Source organism: Mytilus californianus, unplaced genomic scaffold (assembly GCF_021869535.1).
Source record: "Mytilus californianus isolate M0D057914Y unplaced genomic scaffold, xbMytCali1.0.p SCAF_11, whole genome shotgun sequence".
NCBI lineage: Eukaryota > Metazoa > Mollusca > Bivalvia > Mytilida > Mytilidae > Mytilus > Mytilus californianus.
Genome location: NW_026262593.1, coordinates 28,929,487 through 28,948,431, shown reverse-complemented (window position 1 = coordinate 28,948,431; position 18,945 = coordinate 28,929,487). Strand labels below are relative to the sequence as shown.

General features: G+C 31.8%; 1 protein-coding gene across 1 annotated transcript; it reads left to right on the top strand.

Moving 5' to 3' along the window:
* The first annotated feature begins 211 nt into the window (after positions 1-211).
* LOC127720855 (cytochrome P450 2D15-like) lies at positions 212-14,966 on the top strand. The gene is made up of 5 exons (XM_052227602.1): positions 212-715; positions 6,983-7,061; positions 11,631-11,896; positions 13,343-13,470; positions 14,620-14,966. Exons 1-5 carry the CDS (start codon positions 212-214, stop codon positions 14,828-14,830), a joined length of 1,188 nt encoding a protein of 395 aa, XP_052083562.1. The 3' UTR covers positions 14,831-14,966.
* The last annotated feature ends 3,979 nt before the right edge of the window (positions 14,967-18,945 follow it).

Below are 18,945 nucleotides of genomic sequence, written 5' to 3'. Positions count from 1 at the left end.
ATCATGTTGTCTGATTCACCCCGAGAATAGCCTCGTTTTAAGCTCAATTTATGACATGCGTAAATTGTATTATAAACCTATCACTTACAAATTGTTTAATCACAGGAACAGTTCACTTGCGGTTGGACTGAAATTTGGAAGAAAATACTTTTTTTTAAAGATGTTCTGGGAAATAATATTCACTATTTCTGCTTTTTTTCTGATTCTTGTAATGATATTGAAATCAAAGAAAAGGACGAAAAAGAATCCACCACTTGTTAAAGGTCATGTATTAGTAGGCAATCTTTTCCAAATGGATTACGAAAATATGCATCGTACAATAGACAGATGGAGCAAGATTTATGGAGATGTCTTGGAGATAAATATCCTTGGACAAAAGTTAGTAAGCCTCAATACCTCCGAAGCAATTCGAAATGCATTTTTGCATGAACCTGCTGCTACTGCAACTTCTGCAAGACCTCCGACTTTTTTCGGAAAATATGCCTTGGATAATTTTTCTGACACAGCATTCGCTTCCCCAAGTAAACACTGGACAAATCGTAGAAAACTAGTTTACAAGTTGATGCATACATATGGTGAGGGCATTGTTAATATGGAAAATCAAATAAAAAAAAGTTTAGTTGATATGAAATTGGAACTAACTCAAGTAGATGGGAACTCCGTTGACCCGGCTATTATTATTGGAGAATTCATAATGAGCACGGTGGAACAGTTGGTAAGTCATGTACTAGCTGATAGAATAACGAAAAAAGATTGATTGATTATTTTTGGTTTGTTGAACCTCCTGTTGGCAAATATTTTATGCACCTTCACCTTCAACCACAAATTTACCAACAATGAAATAGGAAGGGAGGAGGTTATAGACTGCTCCAGAAAAAAGGGTTATGTTGGATAGGGACAGAACGTTTTCACCTTAAGAGTTGTTGCAAGCATAGCAATCTCCCTATAAAATAAATTGGATTAAACAACATTCTGATTGGACGTGACTGCGTATTTATACATCCCGCGCAACAAAACAGAAGCCGCACAGCCAACCAGAAGCCAGCCGGGTTTCACTGGATAATTAACTCGTTAAAGGCGACAAAAATATTGACCATTAAAAATCCCTTTTACAAAATCCAGTAATCTCTGCTAGGACCAATCACCTATCAGAGGTTTCCCGATTTGCTACCGTACCAACCGTATTACAATCAGGATTCTACTTCGTCAAAATTATCTCTCCATTACGCCACGTAATTTTTATAATCGTAAAAATAGAAGCCATTGTAGTGATGACGCGCTGTCAATTTAGCTCTTGAAAACCGATTAATTTATCCACATATCATCATTTCGATTCTGATATGCCATTTATATTTTAAAAGACAAATGTATCTACTAGCTATTGAGCATCATTTAATGTATATCTATGGATTTGGTCAACTTAAAACAAATTGTCTGATCTGTTGTCAGGGGAATTTTCAAAAATATTTTGATAAATTCTTATTAAATATTTCGTGGAAGGGCAGACTAAGAATTTTCAGAGGTTGATACTAATTACCCTAGATAACACACACAAACAAAAAATTAAGTTTTTTGAAGTGATGCATTTTTAAGATCCACTTGTAAAGTCTGTCGTCAAGTACTTTTAGTAAACTTTTGTTATTCGAACACAACTACTCTGTAGATATGACTCATTAAAAGAACTGTAAGTTTTTTAATGTCATTATATCAACATATAGCCTAGATATATAAAAATAATAGAATCTGAAGCGAGATGATGTATCAAGTATTTTTCTTTTATACGTTATCAAGACAGCATAGTCAACCCAAACACGCCTTAACATAAAAAGGTGTACTTGATTTTCTCTTTTAGATGAAATTATTGCCCATTTTGGGGATTTTTTCCCAAAAAAACTGTCGCCAGGGGCAGAAATGCAAACTAATGCTATAAAAAGATCAATCTATTATCTTTCTTTGGATTTTTTTTTCCGCAGAATTTATGCTTATGCACAAAAAAGTTCCACATGTATTTGCACCTACTACAATCGACTGTTTTGTGAAAATTGGTCTATAATTTAAAAGTAAAAATATTTCGAAACTTCATTCCATAATTTAAGTAAAAACACATATATAAGATGCAATAAAATTCTAAATTATGCACATTCATTTAACTTTTAAAACCCATAGAAACAGATGTAAACAATTCAAATCTACCAACTTGGCCTGTTTTACCTTCTCTAATAAAGAGTTCCATTTCTTTTGTTTAATTTTAACTGGGTTTCCGTCTGAGTACGAACTGGGAGCCGTCATTGAACTTTTGAAAATAATTCATATATGCCCTAAATGTATGTTTTATGAATCATTATCAAAAATATTTGGAGGATTTTTTTGCAACAACTTATTATTATTTCATGAGGATATTTTTCCTATTTATAGCATACGATATTGTTTGCACTCGATTTTGCTTTCAACCAACCATTACAAGTAACCGTTGCACGAACGGTTTATAAATAAGATTTATTTACCATGAAATTGCACAGGCAAAAAGAAGCTAAACAGAAAGCACAGTCATATTTTTTCTAATGTTCGCCTGTTATATTGATATAACAGTATAGAATGAATAGGTTGGCATATTTTTGGGTAGGCTTTTAGAAAACATGATAGACTAAGAGCTATTTAAACATAAAAAGTTTACCTTATTAAAATGTATTAATGATGAACATAAATACAAAATCGATTGCGCATTTGCGCTTTTGTTTTCACCTACATATAAAAACCTCCTGTGCAAGTCAACTTAAAGTATATGAAAATACAAAACTCGACTGAGCAAATCTCAAGGTATACACATAAACTTACGTCATATCGGTGTTCAACTTTATTATCAAATAATCCGTATCAATTCTCCTTATTCTTTAATAGAATTTAATATTGTCACTAATTTGAGTAGTTCAAGTTCATTATCTCTACCATTCTTATATTTTTCTGCATTTTCGCAAAAATCGTCATACACACGTATGAGAAATTTAACTAAAGTTAAAGTACGAAGACAGGGTCAAATGAATTATGAATACAGAAAAAGCTATCACATTAAAAGATATTGTTTTTGGCTATAAAATATCAGATAAATATTACTTTGGCTTTAACTATCTTATTACTACTATTGGATTTTCAATTTATAAATCCTACTATGTATCTGAACAGAAAATGAAAAGACTTGATGTATTTTGTCTATTCATTAGAGAATTTACAAAATGAATGTATTATACAAAGAAGTTAGAAGAAGTTTAATTCTAAGTTAATGTAAAAAAAAACATTTATTAGATTGATGTCTTATTTATTAATATAATAGAATTGAAAATTATACTTATTCTTCACAAGGAGCTTGGACTTGTTGAAGACAATGTAACAAGCAACTGATGGAAATAAAAAAAAAAAAAAAGAGTCAAATAAAAGATACGCTAATAAAATATTCAAAGAACCCGAGTGCCAGTACAATTTACTTTAATTAGATGACAATTGCTCGAGTCTTTTTTAAATTCAATGATTCAAGACATTGGTGTTTTTATTTCATCGGCATCAGAAAAGTGAATATTTATTTTTCAATATTTTTTAGTGTTCTATTTTAGAATGCATTTCTAGAAAAAAAAATCTTCAGTTGTTGATATAAAAAAAAATGAGAAGAGTGCCCTTTTACTTAGATTACTTCAATAATAATAACAGATATCAAAATCTTGCAAGAACTTATCATGAAATCAACACAATTTTGACATTTTAACGAATATAACCAACGTGTAACACGTGCTTTAGAAAGTAGTTCATAGACATTATTTTAATTATTCCAAGTTTGTTTATACATAAGAAATTTTTTTTCTATAAATAAACAAAACAAAAACAATATCTATAACTAAAACAGAAACGCAAATCTATATTTAGAATATAAAGGCCGTGTTAACTCAGTTTGTTAAGGTCTGTTTGATTCATGCACTTGTGTACAACTACATAATCTCATAAAGAATCATAAACAAAGTGTTTAAGAAACGTTGAAATCGTTTTCAAATAAAATGTTATGCTTATTTTGTTCTGATATGCATTTCAATTTTTAAAATTTTATCATGATGAATAAAATAATCTCATGCATTAAATGATACCTCCAAAACCACGCATGGTAAACCATCAAATCTCAACCAAATGGTTAAGCGAGAAAACAGTTTACTGGATGCAAAATATCAAAAATATAGATAGGGTAGGTCGACTTTTCATCCATGTATTGTCAATCTGTAAATATTTTGTTAAATAGGAGAATGTCATGCCATAGATAACTAAATGAGAGCTTATCTCGTTCATTACTCGGACCAATCTAATTTAAAAGGACATCGGAATGACTTTTCTCCCGCAGGTTTTAAAGTGCTGCCAGTTCAGTGCGTTTTTGACAAAATGACAGTAAGATCATCAATACGTAAGGAATATATCAGTATATAAGTGTTTTTCTTAATCCAGGTTTTTTTTCTATTTCTTACGGATTTAATTTTATTAAGCTGAAAATGTTATAAAGTATGTCAAGTTGAGATTGTCTGGTATCGGTTGTGATATTCTGGAACAAAGTTGAGATCTACTGTTGAATAAAACTTTCAACTAGATACGTATCAATCGAATGCAACCGTCAAAATTCATGAACTTTCTGTATAGTGGTTGTCACTTTAACTTGTTTCTTGTTTTGACATTAGTTTTATATGGAGTCCTGTTGGTATAAAACAGATACCAAAGAGATGTGTTTTTAAAGTCTAGCTAACGAGATAGAAAGTCTAGCGCTGAAGATTTAAAGTCAAGCGCTGCAGTTTAACGTTCGGTGTAGTAGATGCAATTTCCAGCGCAGTAGATCTTAATTTTCAGAGCTGTAGATGGATAGTCCTGCCTGGCGTCCTAACAAATAAAGCTTGCTGTTGTGTCATGTATTTGCATATGTATGGAAACAGCATCTTCCATAGATTTTATTTACAATAGGTAAAACGGTAAAATATAATCTCTTTCAGGTGTTATCTAGGAAACAATTTGCATTTATTTGAAACAAAATATTACAAAAAGGGGATGAAATGTCACATATGTCCCAAAACTATGGTCCAAAGTAGAATTTCAATCCATTTGAGAGACATTTTTTCTGAAACATTGACATTTATCTATCTAGATGTCAAATACTGAAAACCATGTGCATTTAAAATCAATGTTCATATATGTTCTTCAGCTACTTAAGAATAAATTTCATTGCACACCTTCTTTCTTATTTGACATATTTTCTTATTTTGCCGAATTGCGAAATGTGTATTGCTACCAAATACCTACAGCGCTCGATTTTACATCTTCAGCGCTAGACCTTACATCTTGAGTGCTAGACTTTTAATTCTCCAGTGTTTGCTTAACATCTTCAGCTCTTCCGCGCTAGACTTTACATCTCGTTTTCTAGGCTTTGAAAAACACTACTCTTTAGTATCTGTATTAGAGGATCAGCAGGACTCGATCATACAAAACTAATATCAAAACAAGAAACAAGTTTAACTGACAACCACTATACAGAGGGTTCACGAATTTTGACGGTCGTATCCGATTGACAATTAGCTAGTTGGAAGTTTTATTTGACAGAAGTTCTCAACATTGTTCCAGAATATCACAATCGATACCAGACAATCTAAACCTGACATACTTTATAACATAATCAGCTCTTCAGCGCTAGACTTTACATCTCGTTTTCTAGGCTTTAAAAAACACTACTCTTAAGTATCTGTATTAGTGGACCAGCAGGACTCGATCATTCAAAGCTAATATCAAAACAATAAACAAGTTATACTGACAACCACTATACAGAGGGTTCACGAATTTTGAAGGTCGTATCCTATTGACAATTAGCTAGTTGGAAGTTTTATTTGACAGAAGTTCTCAACATTGTTCCAGAATATCACAACCGATTCCAGACAATCTCAACCTGACATACTTTATAACAAAATCAGCTTGATAAAACTATATTCGTAAAAAATAGAAAAAAAAACCAACTGTAATTATTTGCTTATAGTGATGAAGAAGAACACTTATATACTCATAATACGTTACGTATAGATGAACTCACCGTCATTTTGTCAAAAACACACTGAGCTGACCGCACTTACCTGCGGGAGAAAAGTCATTCCAATGTTATGTTAAATTACATAGGTCCGAGGAATGAACGATTAGCTCTTATTTAGTTATTTATGGCATGACATTCTCCTATTTAACAAAATATTTACAGACTGGCAATACATTGATGAAAAGTCGACCTACCCTATCTATATTTTTGAGATATTTTGTACCAGAAAAGCTCAACAGGAAGTGCCAGTAAACTTTTTCTCGCTTAACTATTTGGTTGCGTTTTGATGGTTTACCAGGCGAGAAAACAGCACTCACCGTTGAGTTACGTACCAACTGTACCTGTTACGTAGCAAACCGGGAAACCTCTAACAAGGGCTAGATTACTTTCGTTTTTTAGCACTGTAACTGTTTATTCTATTATCTACGTGAAGCTGGGAATAGCCAGTTATCAGACTTATCACTTTTTTCCCGGTCATATATACAAACTCACAAATCGTAAACACCTGTCAAAATCTAAAAAATACCTCAATTGTCGACGGCGTTCGGTTATAACAGATTACAATGTATCACAAATCGAAATAAATGAATGTGAAAAACATAGAAGTACAAAAATCAAAAATCAGAAAACAACAGAATATGCATAGGATACCAGATGCGGATCCAGGATTAGGGAGGGGGACGCAAGACAACGTAAGGAGTATGACTTGTAAAAAGTGTATGCTGCTTTAACCATATATGTAGCTCCTTTAGGGCCACTCCCCCTCCTCCCCCCCCCCCCTTATCCACTTTTGTGTACCGAGGTACAACTTCGGGAGTTATGAATATGAACTATTTTGTTTATAAATACCATCAATGTCAAGCTATTACATGTATATGTATATCTTTGTAGATCGTAGGTCGTAGTTTTGGAAGAGACAGTAAACTGAAGAAACTCCTACGACAGGTGGATTACAATTTCAACATGCTCAGTAATTTAGGCATGGATGTTCTGTTTGGAGTGTTTCCATTCCTTCGTTTTTTTCCGTTGAAGCATTCAAATATGTTAAGAGAATTTGAAGATCAGAAGAACGAGATGATGGATTTACTTGCGAAGATAGCGGTAAAAATATTCCATATTTATTCAAATATCAACCCCTAGATTTTGGTGGGGGTTCGAATTGCTTATTATTTAGTGCTGTGTTGTGTCTTGTCGTCGTTTTTCGTATTTTGGCATGATTTTGTCGGTCTCTCTTCGACTTATATTTTTTTTTCTACCTTTGGTATCATTCTACACTTTTCTTTATAGTTATTTAAGCTTTTCCTTAATCTATACATCATTGCATTGCAACAGGTACCAGCTATACAATATTGGTTTGGTCTTTGCATGTTAAGTCTTTGATCAAATTAATACACAAATATCCTTTCTTTTCCAATATGAATGGAATAAAAAAAAACATAACAGTAAAACTCTTTTAAGTTCACATTTGAATGAGGAAAATAACACGATTTATGGAATTTTGAAATCTTCAAACCATTTATCATTAAAATCTTCGCTACCAAATTTCTTGCTACTGAGATGCTGAATTGAATTGATAGCTCACTAACAGCGACACAGACCCTGTGGTGGGTAGAACACTGTATAACACTGACTTCAGTGCCCACAGCACATGAACACATATATATAAGCACCAACAACAAAACTCAAACACTATTCCATGTCAGTTTTGTAAAAATACAAATTTGGAAAATGCACTTGCTTGGAAGTTATTCATATTATATTTGTGTCACTACCGAAAAAAAAATTAGTAGAGGGTGTTTAAAAGAGGGACGAAAGATACCAGAGGGACAGTCAAACTCATAGATCGAAAACAAACTGACAACGCTATGGCAAAAAATAAAAAGACAAACAGACAAATAATAGCACAGATGACACAACATAGAAAACCAAAGACTAAGCAACACGAACCCCACCAAAAACTTGGGGTGATCTCAGGTGCTCCGAAAGGGTAAGCAGATCATGCTCCACATGTGGCACCCGTCGTGTTTAAATGTTTACCTTATTCTTATATTAACAATGAAGTTATATTTCTGCTAACATCTTTTTACCTTTAGAAAGAAAATCCAGAACATAAGGGTGTGTATCAAAACATGATGGCGGAGGTAACAAAGACAGATAAAGAAGAAAGGCCTCGATTGAATGTAGTAAATGTCAAAGCAACTCTATTGAATGTAGTTTCAGCAGGTATTTATTTGGAATATATTTTTTCTTCCAAAACAATGCTGTTCTGTAGATTAGGGAAACACAGGCCTGGTTTTTACAAACAATCTAAGAAACTGACGATTTGTCTCTATCAGGCAAATAAACAACTTCATCGTTTATTCAGATAGTCGTATTTATTTAAGAATTGAATGCTTCTTTTTATGATTTTATTGGGATATTAAAGCATTGACAGAAACACCTTTGTATTCCGCGCTTCATATTGAAAATGTGCGCCGATCAACGATTTATCAACCCTATAAAACTAAAAAAAGAGCATTCAATTCTTATAAATAAATTTCTATCCTACAACCATAAAAGTAAAAGTTATATCACCAATTTCGTTTGTTTTTCAGTGCATTATTTTAACATGGTCACAGATAGCACGTGCAATCATAGCTAAAAATAAGAAGATGTGGTATGTGTGCCAATGAGACAACTCTCCATCCAAGTTACAATGTGCAAAAAGTAAACAATTATAGGTCAAAGTACAGCCTTCAACACGGAGCCTTGGCTCACACCGAACAGCAAGCTATAAAGGGTCCCAAAATGACTAGTGTAAAACAATTCAAACAAGAAAACCAACGGTCTAATCTATATAAAAAACGAAAAACGAGAAACACTTATGAACCACATCAACAAACGACAACCACTGAACAACAGGTTCCTGATTTAGGACAGGTGCAAACAAATGCAGCGGGTTTAAACGTTTTATCAGGCGCAACCTTCACCCTAACCTGAAATAGTAGTGTAACATTACAACATAAAAAGACACACTATCAAATATCAATTGAAATGACTTAATTCAATCAAAAAGACATATTAACAAAAACAAGTAAACATACACCGAACAAATAAATTTGATTTATGACACACTAAAAATACAATATCAAATAAAAAAAGGGGAGATGTAAAACAATGTCAAAAAGACCACTATAACCTTGGACAAAATGGCGTTTAATAAAATAACGGACACAGGTAAAGTAAAATATAATAATTTTGTTGTTAGGAGTACGGAAATATTTTTTACAAAATAAATAAATTTGTTGTTCACAGTACGAGAACAGAATTGAAAATGTATCGCCATACTAAATACTTAAATAAAGGTGGTACATATCAAAAATAGTGAGACGAGAAAAAACACAAAATAAGTAAACATTGAATAACAAAAATGCATTACAAATTGTTTCAACAGGTCAAATAACACGAAAGTACGATTTGAGAGTACTCGCAGTTACTGAAAGCTAGTTAAAAGCAAAAAACAAATTAATAATAAAAAAATCATGCATCAGAGATTAAAATCAACTAAAACACATCCCAGGGATTTAGTGTTTTAACGCCATGGACAGTCAAAGAAGACATGACTTGTGCAATGCCAAAATAAAAGTATCGACAGGCAGTAGGATAGTTAGGTTTTAACCTTGTAATAAATATGTACAATGTTATATATATATATAAAGCAATCTCTATATAGAAAATGAACGGTGATGTGTATTTATACATCCCCCCCCCCAAAAAAACAGTCGAAAATGCCAATGTAAACAATTTCCAAAGATCTTATTACACTATTAATAAGATAACCTTTACTAATAAGTTTGTTTAAAGGTTCGATGAGTTTACACGGATCGCATGTTGATTTCCGCGTACAGCCACATTTACTAATCAAATCTTTGTATCTATGAAAGAATTTAGTAAAAGTTTTAAGTAATTTATGGTAACGAAATCCCTGACTTAATAATTTACCAATGATGCATTGATTACGTTCGTTAAAATCTATGACATCACTACAAACACGGGCATAACAAACGAGTTGGGATATATAAACACCGTATGATGGAGACAAAGGAACATCGCCGTCTAAAAAAGGAAAATTTACAATAGGGAATGAAAAATTGTCTCTTTTGTCGTAAATTTTAGTATGGAGTTTCTCTTTAGAAATTGAAATGTCTAAATCTAGAAAAGGACAACTACTGCTGTTTATGTTAGATTTATTTAAAATAAGTTCCTTTGGGTAAATTTTGGTAGTATATTTAGAGAACTCTGGATTATTTAACAAAAAAATATCATCAAGATAACGGTAGGTACTGTTGAATGTGTCAACTAAATGTAACAATGACGTGTCTTTACTGAGTTTGGTCATACACTTAGATTCATACCAAAACAGGAATACATCTGCTTTTAAAGGGGCACAATTAGTGCCTATAGGATGTACTATTTATGCGGAAATAAAATATGACATTGAATTGCATTGCGATTGTTGTCAGCAAATCAAAATTACGAACTCTAATGAAACATACATGTAATGTGATTATTGTTGTTAAGTTTTAGGATAATTATTTGATAATTTAACTCTCATTGCCTTTTTAGTCATATTTATGCCTGCCGTACAACGTCAATCTACACTTCTTATCGTCAACTCAAATGAAAATACAAGAGATAATGTCTGATCTAATCGAACGATAGACATGCACATGACCACAAGAAGCACGTGTTGATTCTGATTTGTCTATTAACAAATTTCGTCGGACGCATGAAATTTATAACGCTTTGTTTTCATGTTTTCTTCTCTGAAACTGCAAAAGCAAATACGTTGAAACTTTTTAAAGTAATGGTTATTTGATAAATGTCTATGTAGGATTTGCAAAGTGTTAATCAGATGGCAAATGATGCCAAAGACATTTAAGTGAACATTTTTGAAAATACTATTTTCAGCATCATATCTGATAAAGCATGTTTGATCTGAACAAAAATGGACATGAATTCTTGTTCTTCTGTTTGATTTAATTTCTCTCTTTTTTCAAAAATTATAATTTTTTTTCTTACAGAACAAAACCCATACCCACTAGAGAAGTTTATTGATTGTGACTGGCCAAAGTAACTTTTCCCTAACACTTATGAGGAAATCTATTTGATTTTTGTAGTATGATGATTTGATGATCCTTTTCAATATTTGTTTTGATTGGATGGTGTCAAAACGACAATTATATCATACATATGTTCAAAATGAACTCCACTTGAAATCAAAATTATGATCCTTTTCTCTGACAATACATTACTTATCAAATAAAATTTGACATCAATAGTGTGAATAAAAGTTATCCATTTGTTTTATTCGTCGGACTTAGAGGGGTGCCAGATGCCGTTCTTGATCAGAACGAAAACATTTTTTAGATCCTGGGGCCATATTTGACACCGGGAAATGATTCAAGCGAATAGCAACTGTTTCTTTTTTAATCATCTATTACAAATAACTCGTTTTATTGTAAAACATACTAGATTGATATGCATTTATTCTTTGTAGGGTATAATACAACAAGAGGTACACTTCTTTCACTGGTTCATATCCTCGTAACACGACCGGAACTTCAAAAGTTACTACAGACAGAAATTGACAATGTCATTGGATCTGATAGAAAACCAACTCTTCGAGACAGAGAAAATTGTCCGTTAATCGAATCTGTTCTGTTGGAAACCTTGCGATATATATCACACATCCCATTATCAGTATTTCATTTCACTGCAGATGATTGTCAAATAAATGGTTACAGTATACAGAAAGGAACGACTGTAAGCATAATTGTAAAGAGGTATTTCCCTTGAATTCGATACACTTACGGTGTCACAAAATTAAGTAAAACATGCTAGAATTTGAATCTCTATTATATATTTAAAAGATTAATAAAAAACCATAAAATCAAGATGTTATTCAACGCTACCCATTACTCCTTTTTGATAGAGTTTTGCACACTGAACATGTTGTTGTAGAATTTACAACCACAGGACATCAAAACTTAACATGAATTAATCGATAGTTTAAAGATCATACATAACTTACCCCCAGTGTAATGACATTTTGGTTTTGGTGAAGAGTGTCATTATTCATATTTTGGATAGTAAACATTTGGCTTGATATTCAGAAATATGAAAAAATGTTGTTTTTACCTTAAATGACACATATTGTGAAGCGGTGATACTAAGATTATAGTAGAGATAAAGAATTTTTTGAAAAAAATCATAATCCAAAATCAAATCAAGGAAATTTGGTTCTACCTATTTATGTCTGACCAAGAAGATTGTCTTATGTCTCCTACATCCTGATTAGTCTGACAAAGTTTTCAGAATATAATGTATCACTATCTAGAACTTGGTCGATGCCACTTCTTATGGTCTATTACCCCAAGAGGATATCATCAGCTCAGTAGTCAATGCTTCGGTTCTGAAATTATTCATCAAATGCGTTTCTTAAACTTTGCGTTGATAAATTTTGAAATTAAAAACAAAACGAAGGTTACAACTTCATCAGGCAAAATTTATCATAGGAGATTTTACTATTCTTTTGATGTCTCTTTTCGTCTTCAGGCTGTTCATGTTTAAATACATTCTCAGTTTTTAAAATGTTTGTTTGTGTGAACTTTCCGGATGAAGTTAAATCCAGAAAAGAGCTTCGGAAGCACCAATTTTATAAAATGTTATTTGCATTGAAAAATAATTTTGCATTTATGTACACCATATAGATACATATATATTTAATTGTGTACTCTGCTAATAATCGATTCCTAACTTCAGAAGTCAAAATCCAAACAGAAGCTGAACGCCGTTATGATCTGAAAATATATAGGATGAACAACAAGTCATTGTAAAAGTATGACAACAATGATAAAAAAGAAGAATATATTGTATGAATACAAACTTAAAAACTATATAATTATAGATTATCGTTGGTCATCTCAACGAGATGGATTTTCTCGCTTGAGCCGGCACGGCGAAAGTGAGAAAAGCAATCGAGTTGAGATGACCAATAATAATCTGTTTATCGCTATTTTACCTATGACGACGTTGTTAATTTCATTTGCATATCACATTTTCATATCACACTACTGTGCTGAGAAAAAAAAATTATCAGTCAGTAAGATCAAAGGAAAATTTCGTAAAATAGCGATAATAGATTATTTTTTCATTTTGCAGCTTAAGCTTGTACATCCATAAATTTCGTTGTATTATATCTATTTTCAGATAATTCCAAACCTTTGGACTGCCCATCGTAATGATAAAGATTTTGAGCATCCATACACATTTATTCCTGATAGATTTCTAAATAAATCTGGTAACTTGGTTCCAGCAACAGACCCACTCCGGAAAAGGTATAGTTTGTTATCAAGCTATTATGAAGACATTATGAAGACTGAAGCGTAAAATGTGTCCTAATACTCATCTAAATATTGTCTGTTACTGATATTCACAACTGGTTGACTATAAATCCATCATCGGCATTTTTCAAACCTAAATCTTGCTTATCATGTATAGAATAATAATAATCATCTTATAAGATAGCAACAAAAAGATGTATATTTAAATTACAACTTAAGGCAAAGTATACGTAATTGGGTTATATTTGAATTAAGTTTGTATACATTTGACACTCGTAGCACTGTATCCGAATACCGAAAATATGATAGATGTGAACCATTTATACTTCCAGACAGACATCAATAACAAATATATGAAAAAGGTCTGTAACTGTAACGGATATTCGTCAAAAGCGGCGAAAATATACATTTTCAACATTTAATAACGATTTTTCTGAAAAATTTAGTTTTGTTTGAAATATTTTTTTTATTGCTGTTAACAACTCTATTTTAAAGATATGAAAATATCACCGTTCTATGCATACAAAACTAGTAAAATAACAAAAATACCAAACTCCAAGGAAAACTCAAAATGGAAAGTCCCTCATCAAATGGCAAAATCAAATGTTTAAACACATCAAACGATTGAAAAACAACTGTCATATTCCTGAATTGGTACAGGCATTTCCTTTTGTAGAAAATGGTGGATTAAACCTGGTTTTTAAACGTGGTAAAAGTGCAAAATACAACCGTATACTTTGCTTTAAGTAAAACTCATACATACTGTGGTGTTGTTCATCTGATCTGCAAAACATTTAAATATAACGACGATATTGAATTAGTTTTAGAGAAAAAAAGTGCAATCTATTATATATATTATAATTTATTCTAATGGTAAGATTAAATCGCTGCAGATATTTTACGAGAAGTTTGAAAAAAAAGTTTTGCATGTTTTAAACAATTCTTCGAATAACTATTGCAAATTTCAGAAATTTTAAACATCACTGACAGACATGAAACATTGTTTACCAAACTATACTTTGAATATTAAAAGTAGCGAATTCGTTCTTACTGTTGTATTCTATATCGCTTCAAGAATTTTTAGTAGTCAACTATCAGTTAATATCAAGAAATATTTTTCAAACAGTTGTTGATGTTTTGTAGTTTAATGCCGTTTGGTGTTGGCAAAAGATCCTGTATTGGTGAGGTATTTGCCAGATCAAGAATGTTCCTCTTTCTTGCAACTTTGTTGCAAACGGCTTCAATCGAAAAACCAGATGATGAAATTGTTGCTGAGTTTGGGTTAGATGACCTGAATCCCGGTCTGGTAATGCAACCGAAACCTTATAAGATAAAATTTGTAATGCGACAGTGATTTCAAAAGGATAACACTACAGATAGTAATAATCATAGGGATGAACTATTATCGGCCAATATTTGGCATGTTAAAAATGAAACAAGAACATAACTATGTTTCTGTATACTCTGCTTACGATATATTTTGCGATATATTCGGGGTTTTGTTTAGTTTAAGATAATTTACTGTGAAGTCATGGTCAACATAACTTGAAACTTAGTATACGTGTTCATTATGATTTGCATTTGAAAAAAAAAATATATAATGAATTTTGGTTTGACCCAGATTTCATAGTATAAAATATGACAAAGTTTTATGTGAATGGATATTGTGTCCTTATAATGAATCATATTATTGTATACTCTTTTTATCTATTAAAGTGTAATATATAATGTAATAATAAATATATTGTATATATAAATCTAGTATATATTTTTCTCGACTGTCCAAATATGAAATGGAAAAAATTGTCCTTGGTTTACACATAAAATAAAAGAATAACATGGTAAGCTAAAGAATTAACATTTTACTGATTTCATTATGATTTAAAAATTTGGACTTGAGATTCGTGGTGTTCGTTATAATCTAGTTTTATGTAAACACTTATGTCAAGGTGGAAATAACTCAACGTTAGACAAAGAAGGACAGGAAACATACCCTAAATAGATAACAAAAATAAATTCTGTCTCCAAAATATTGCAAAACTACCCATTACCCCCTCCACCTCCAATAAAAAAAAATTAAAAAAAATCGAAAATCGTGATCTACAAGTGGCACTGTTGTATTGCAAGTTTGTATATGATACGGAGGAAAAAAATCTTGTATTTGCGAACAAACTAATACATTTCCTTTGCGCCAAAAATATAGGCAAATAGTTTGAATAATAGATATATATTGGAAAAAGACTTTGAATACTAATTTTACAACATGGTTTTGACAGCACAATATAACATATTCTTTATAATCACATTCCTCAATAAAACAAAATGAATACATAAAACACTGATTTTTTTTTAAGCTGAAATTTTACTTTTTGCTGGTCTGGACCGTTGTTGATTGTATCATTCAATGTTTTTATGATGGTTTTGCTGTTCACAACTGTTGTGATTCTGGCTTTGCAAACACTTTTGGGTACATCTATACGTCTTGTCTCTGTTTTTCAATTCATAAGATATTCTAAATGTGACGTCTTTCTTCCTCCTCTAATTGTCTCCGAATGAATTACGTCCATTTTGTCACCTCGAACATATGAACACTATACAATTTTATATTTCTAAATGACTCTCAGTTTTGTATGAAAAATGAATAAAAACTCACTTACTTACCCAAGTTGGGGATTACTGTACAACATTTCTTATAGCAGCCTCGTATTCATGATATAACTTACATTAAAAAGTTTCCATTATGTTTTTACTGTTAATTGGGGCAAATGAAATACAGCCCTGTGGCGCAAATAAAATAGTGCGTTTTCCAAAAATTAGCGCAAAAGCAATGCGGCCATGATCTATTATTGGAGATTATTACTTATATCATATTTATTTGATATATTATAACCATGTACTGCATTGCAATTTTAAAATGTTTTGTATTAATTAATCACGCAAGCGCACAAATACACAAAAACATACACTCATTCGGCGTCAGGCATGATGGATATTTTGAGTTTGTGTTTGAAATTTTGTTAAAATCAGTACTAGATTAAAACATGTCAGGTTGTCGATTGGGATTGAACTAATGACATAATTACAAGATATGATTGACCAATAACAAGGATTTATGATCTCGCTAGATTTGACTGATTTAAAGACTGTCTGGTATATACATTTGTTTTTTTTACAAATTCTTGAATATATGTATAAAATGACGCTTTTTGTAAATAACACACACACACACACATTCTTATAACAGTTATCGCCCCTAAATGACGATTTTAACCATTTGTTTTAGTTTTTTTTCTCTTTTCCATGAAAACTAAACTTAAAATATAAAAAGAGACTGCCATGACTAGATCTAAAATATGTCAATTGGCCAAACTTTTCAATCGACTCCTTATAAGAGTTTTTGCCATTCAAAGTAAAAAAAAATATAATTTTTTATCGTAATTTTGTGTTAAACTACAGCAGATAGAGAGAAATTGTAACAATCATGTATGATTAGCATCATAGGAGTTATTGTCCATCAATGATGTTTTATTCATTTTTGCAAATTCGGTGAAATTTATAAAAGATAAGGAAAAACTATAAACGGCAAAAAATAACAAGTACAATTAAGTCAGCTCAGCCGAAATTGTCACTCATCCTATTAATGATGTTTAACCTTTTTGCGTTCTTGGTAAAAGTATAGAATAGAAAGACAAAATGTAATCAACCAAAAATGACCATAAAGACAACAGTACCTGAAATCCCCCCGATTTTTAGTGGGGTTCGTGTTGCTCAGTCTTTAATTTTCTATGTTTTATTTTATGTACTGGTGTTTGTCTGTTTGTCTGTTTGTCTGTTTGTCTGATGGTCTTTTTCTTTTTTTGCCATTGTGTTGTCAGTTTATTTTCGACTTGTGAGTTTGAATGTCCTTTTGGTTTCTTTCGATAAAAAATTTAATGTCTGAGCGGGATTTCCTTTTAGTCTCCTTTGACTGCACCAGTATGTATACCAACATGAAGTTCAATGAACTCATTCAATCTGTTGGACGGGTTAATAACAGTGCAATAAAAGGTGATTATCCGAAAAAAATACCTAGCAGTGAAACAATTAAATCTTTAGTAGTCACGGTGTTGAAGAACAATTATTTTGAATTTAATTACCGATACTTTGTACAAATGATAGGCGCCAGTATGGGAAGTAAATGCCGCCAAGAAAATATGTGATATTAGAGCATTCGAAGTTATCAATGAAATCTTTGAAAAATATAAGTATAAATATAAGATTTTATTTTTCGGAAGGTATAGGGATAATGCGTTTATAATAGCTCATCACCTTTTATTAAAGTTAACTTATGAAATATCAAACAAAAGAAATATTTTTCTAGATACAGACATATATATATATATATATAAAGGGCAGAGGTTCATGAATATAAAAAGACAAACAGACAAATAATAGTACAGATGACACAACATAGAAAACTAAAGACTAAGCAACACGAACCCCACCAAAAACTGGGGGTGATCTCAGGTGCTCCGGAAGGGTATTAGGAACGTGAGATTTATCGTAACTGTGAATCTGCTCTCATTATCGAACTATCAGAGTTACTCCGCTTTAAACAAGAACCTGACAATCAGATACAATTAGTATTTGTGACCAAATATTACTTTTCATTGCGAAATATGAACAGAGCTTTGCGTGAACATTATAATAAACTACTTCGCAATGCGAAATGTCGGGGACTATTTCCAAAACCACAAATGAATGCGTATAGTAGACAACGAGAGCAACTTAGAATAATTACTGACTAGCGAGAACCTTAGAAAACTGACAGACTGGGTGAGGACCCCTGAAGAAGCACCCACCTGTCATTTGAGCCACGTAACATCATAGAGTTTGGGTTCTAGAGAATAGGCTACGTGGCTGTTAGGTACTTTCTGACATTCAAAATGTCGAACATTTCAAAGCTTTTTAAACAGTTGATTTGTTATTATGCGCTATGACTGTTGTAGTTCAGTTGTTGTCGTTAGTAACTGTCTGCCGACATTATTTTTCGTTTAATGTGAAATTTAGTTAAGGCCATTTTTCCCCTCTTTTGATTTTTTTTTTCAAATTTTGTTATCTTAGGCTTTATATAGCTTATACCAGGTATAGATTTGCACATTGTTAACGACCGATCGTTTTTTTTAACAATCATACCACATCTGCTTACTTGTATACTGAGAACATTCTATTGGTATCATTTATTCAAACAAAACCAAAAAGAACAACCTTAAACTAATGTATCATAAAATTTGAAAGAAATTAAAGGTTGGTTTATAATACTAGTACTCTTTAGGTATATTCTGCCTCTAATTTTTATTTCACACTTCCGTACCGGAATGCATAGCTGCTTGGTTGAAAAATAGGATCGAGATTACCGCATTCTGTCATCGAACAATTAAAAACATCGGACACTTAGTAACAATATCCTGGAAAAAAATCGTTTTCAAC

Excerpts from the sequence above, each read along its gene's own strand:
- LOC127720855 (XM_052227602.1), top strand. The coding sequence starts at position 212 with ATGATATTGAAATCAAAGAAAAGGACGAAAAAGAATCCACCACTTGTT. Across the intron at positions 716-6,982 it reads TGAGCACGGTGGAACAGTTG|ATCGTAGGTCGTAGTTTTGG; the intron begins GTAAGTCATGTA and ends ATATCTTTGTAG. Across the intron at positions 7,062-11,630 it reads TTACAATTTCAACATGCTCA|GGTATAATACAACAAGAGGT; the intron begins GTAATTTAGGCA and ends TATTCTTTGTAG.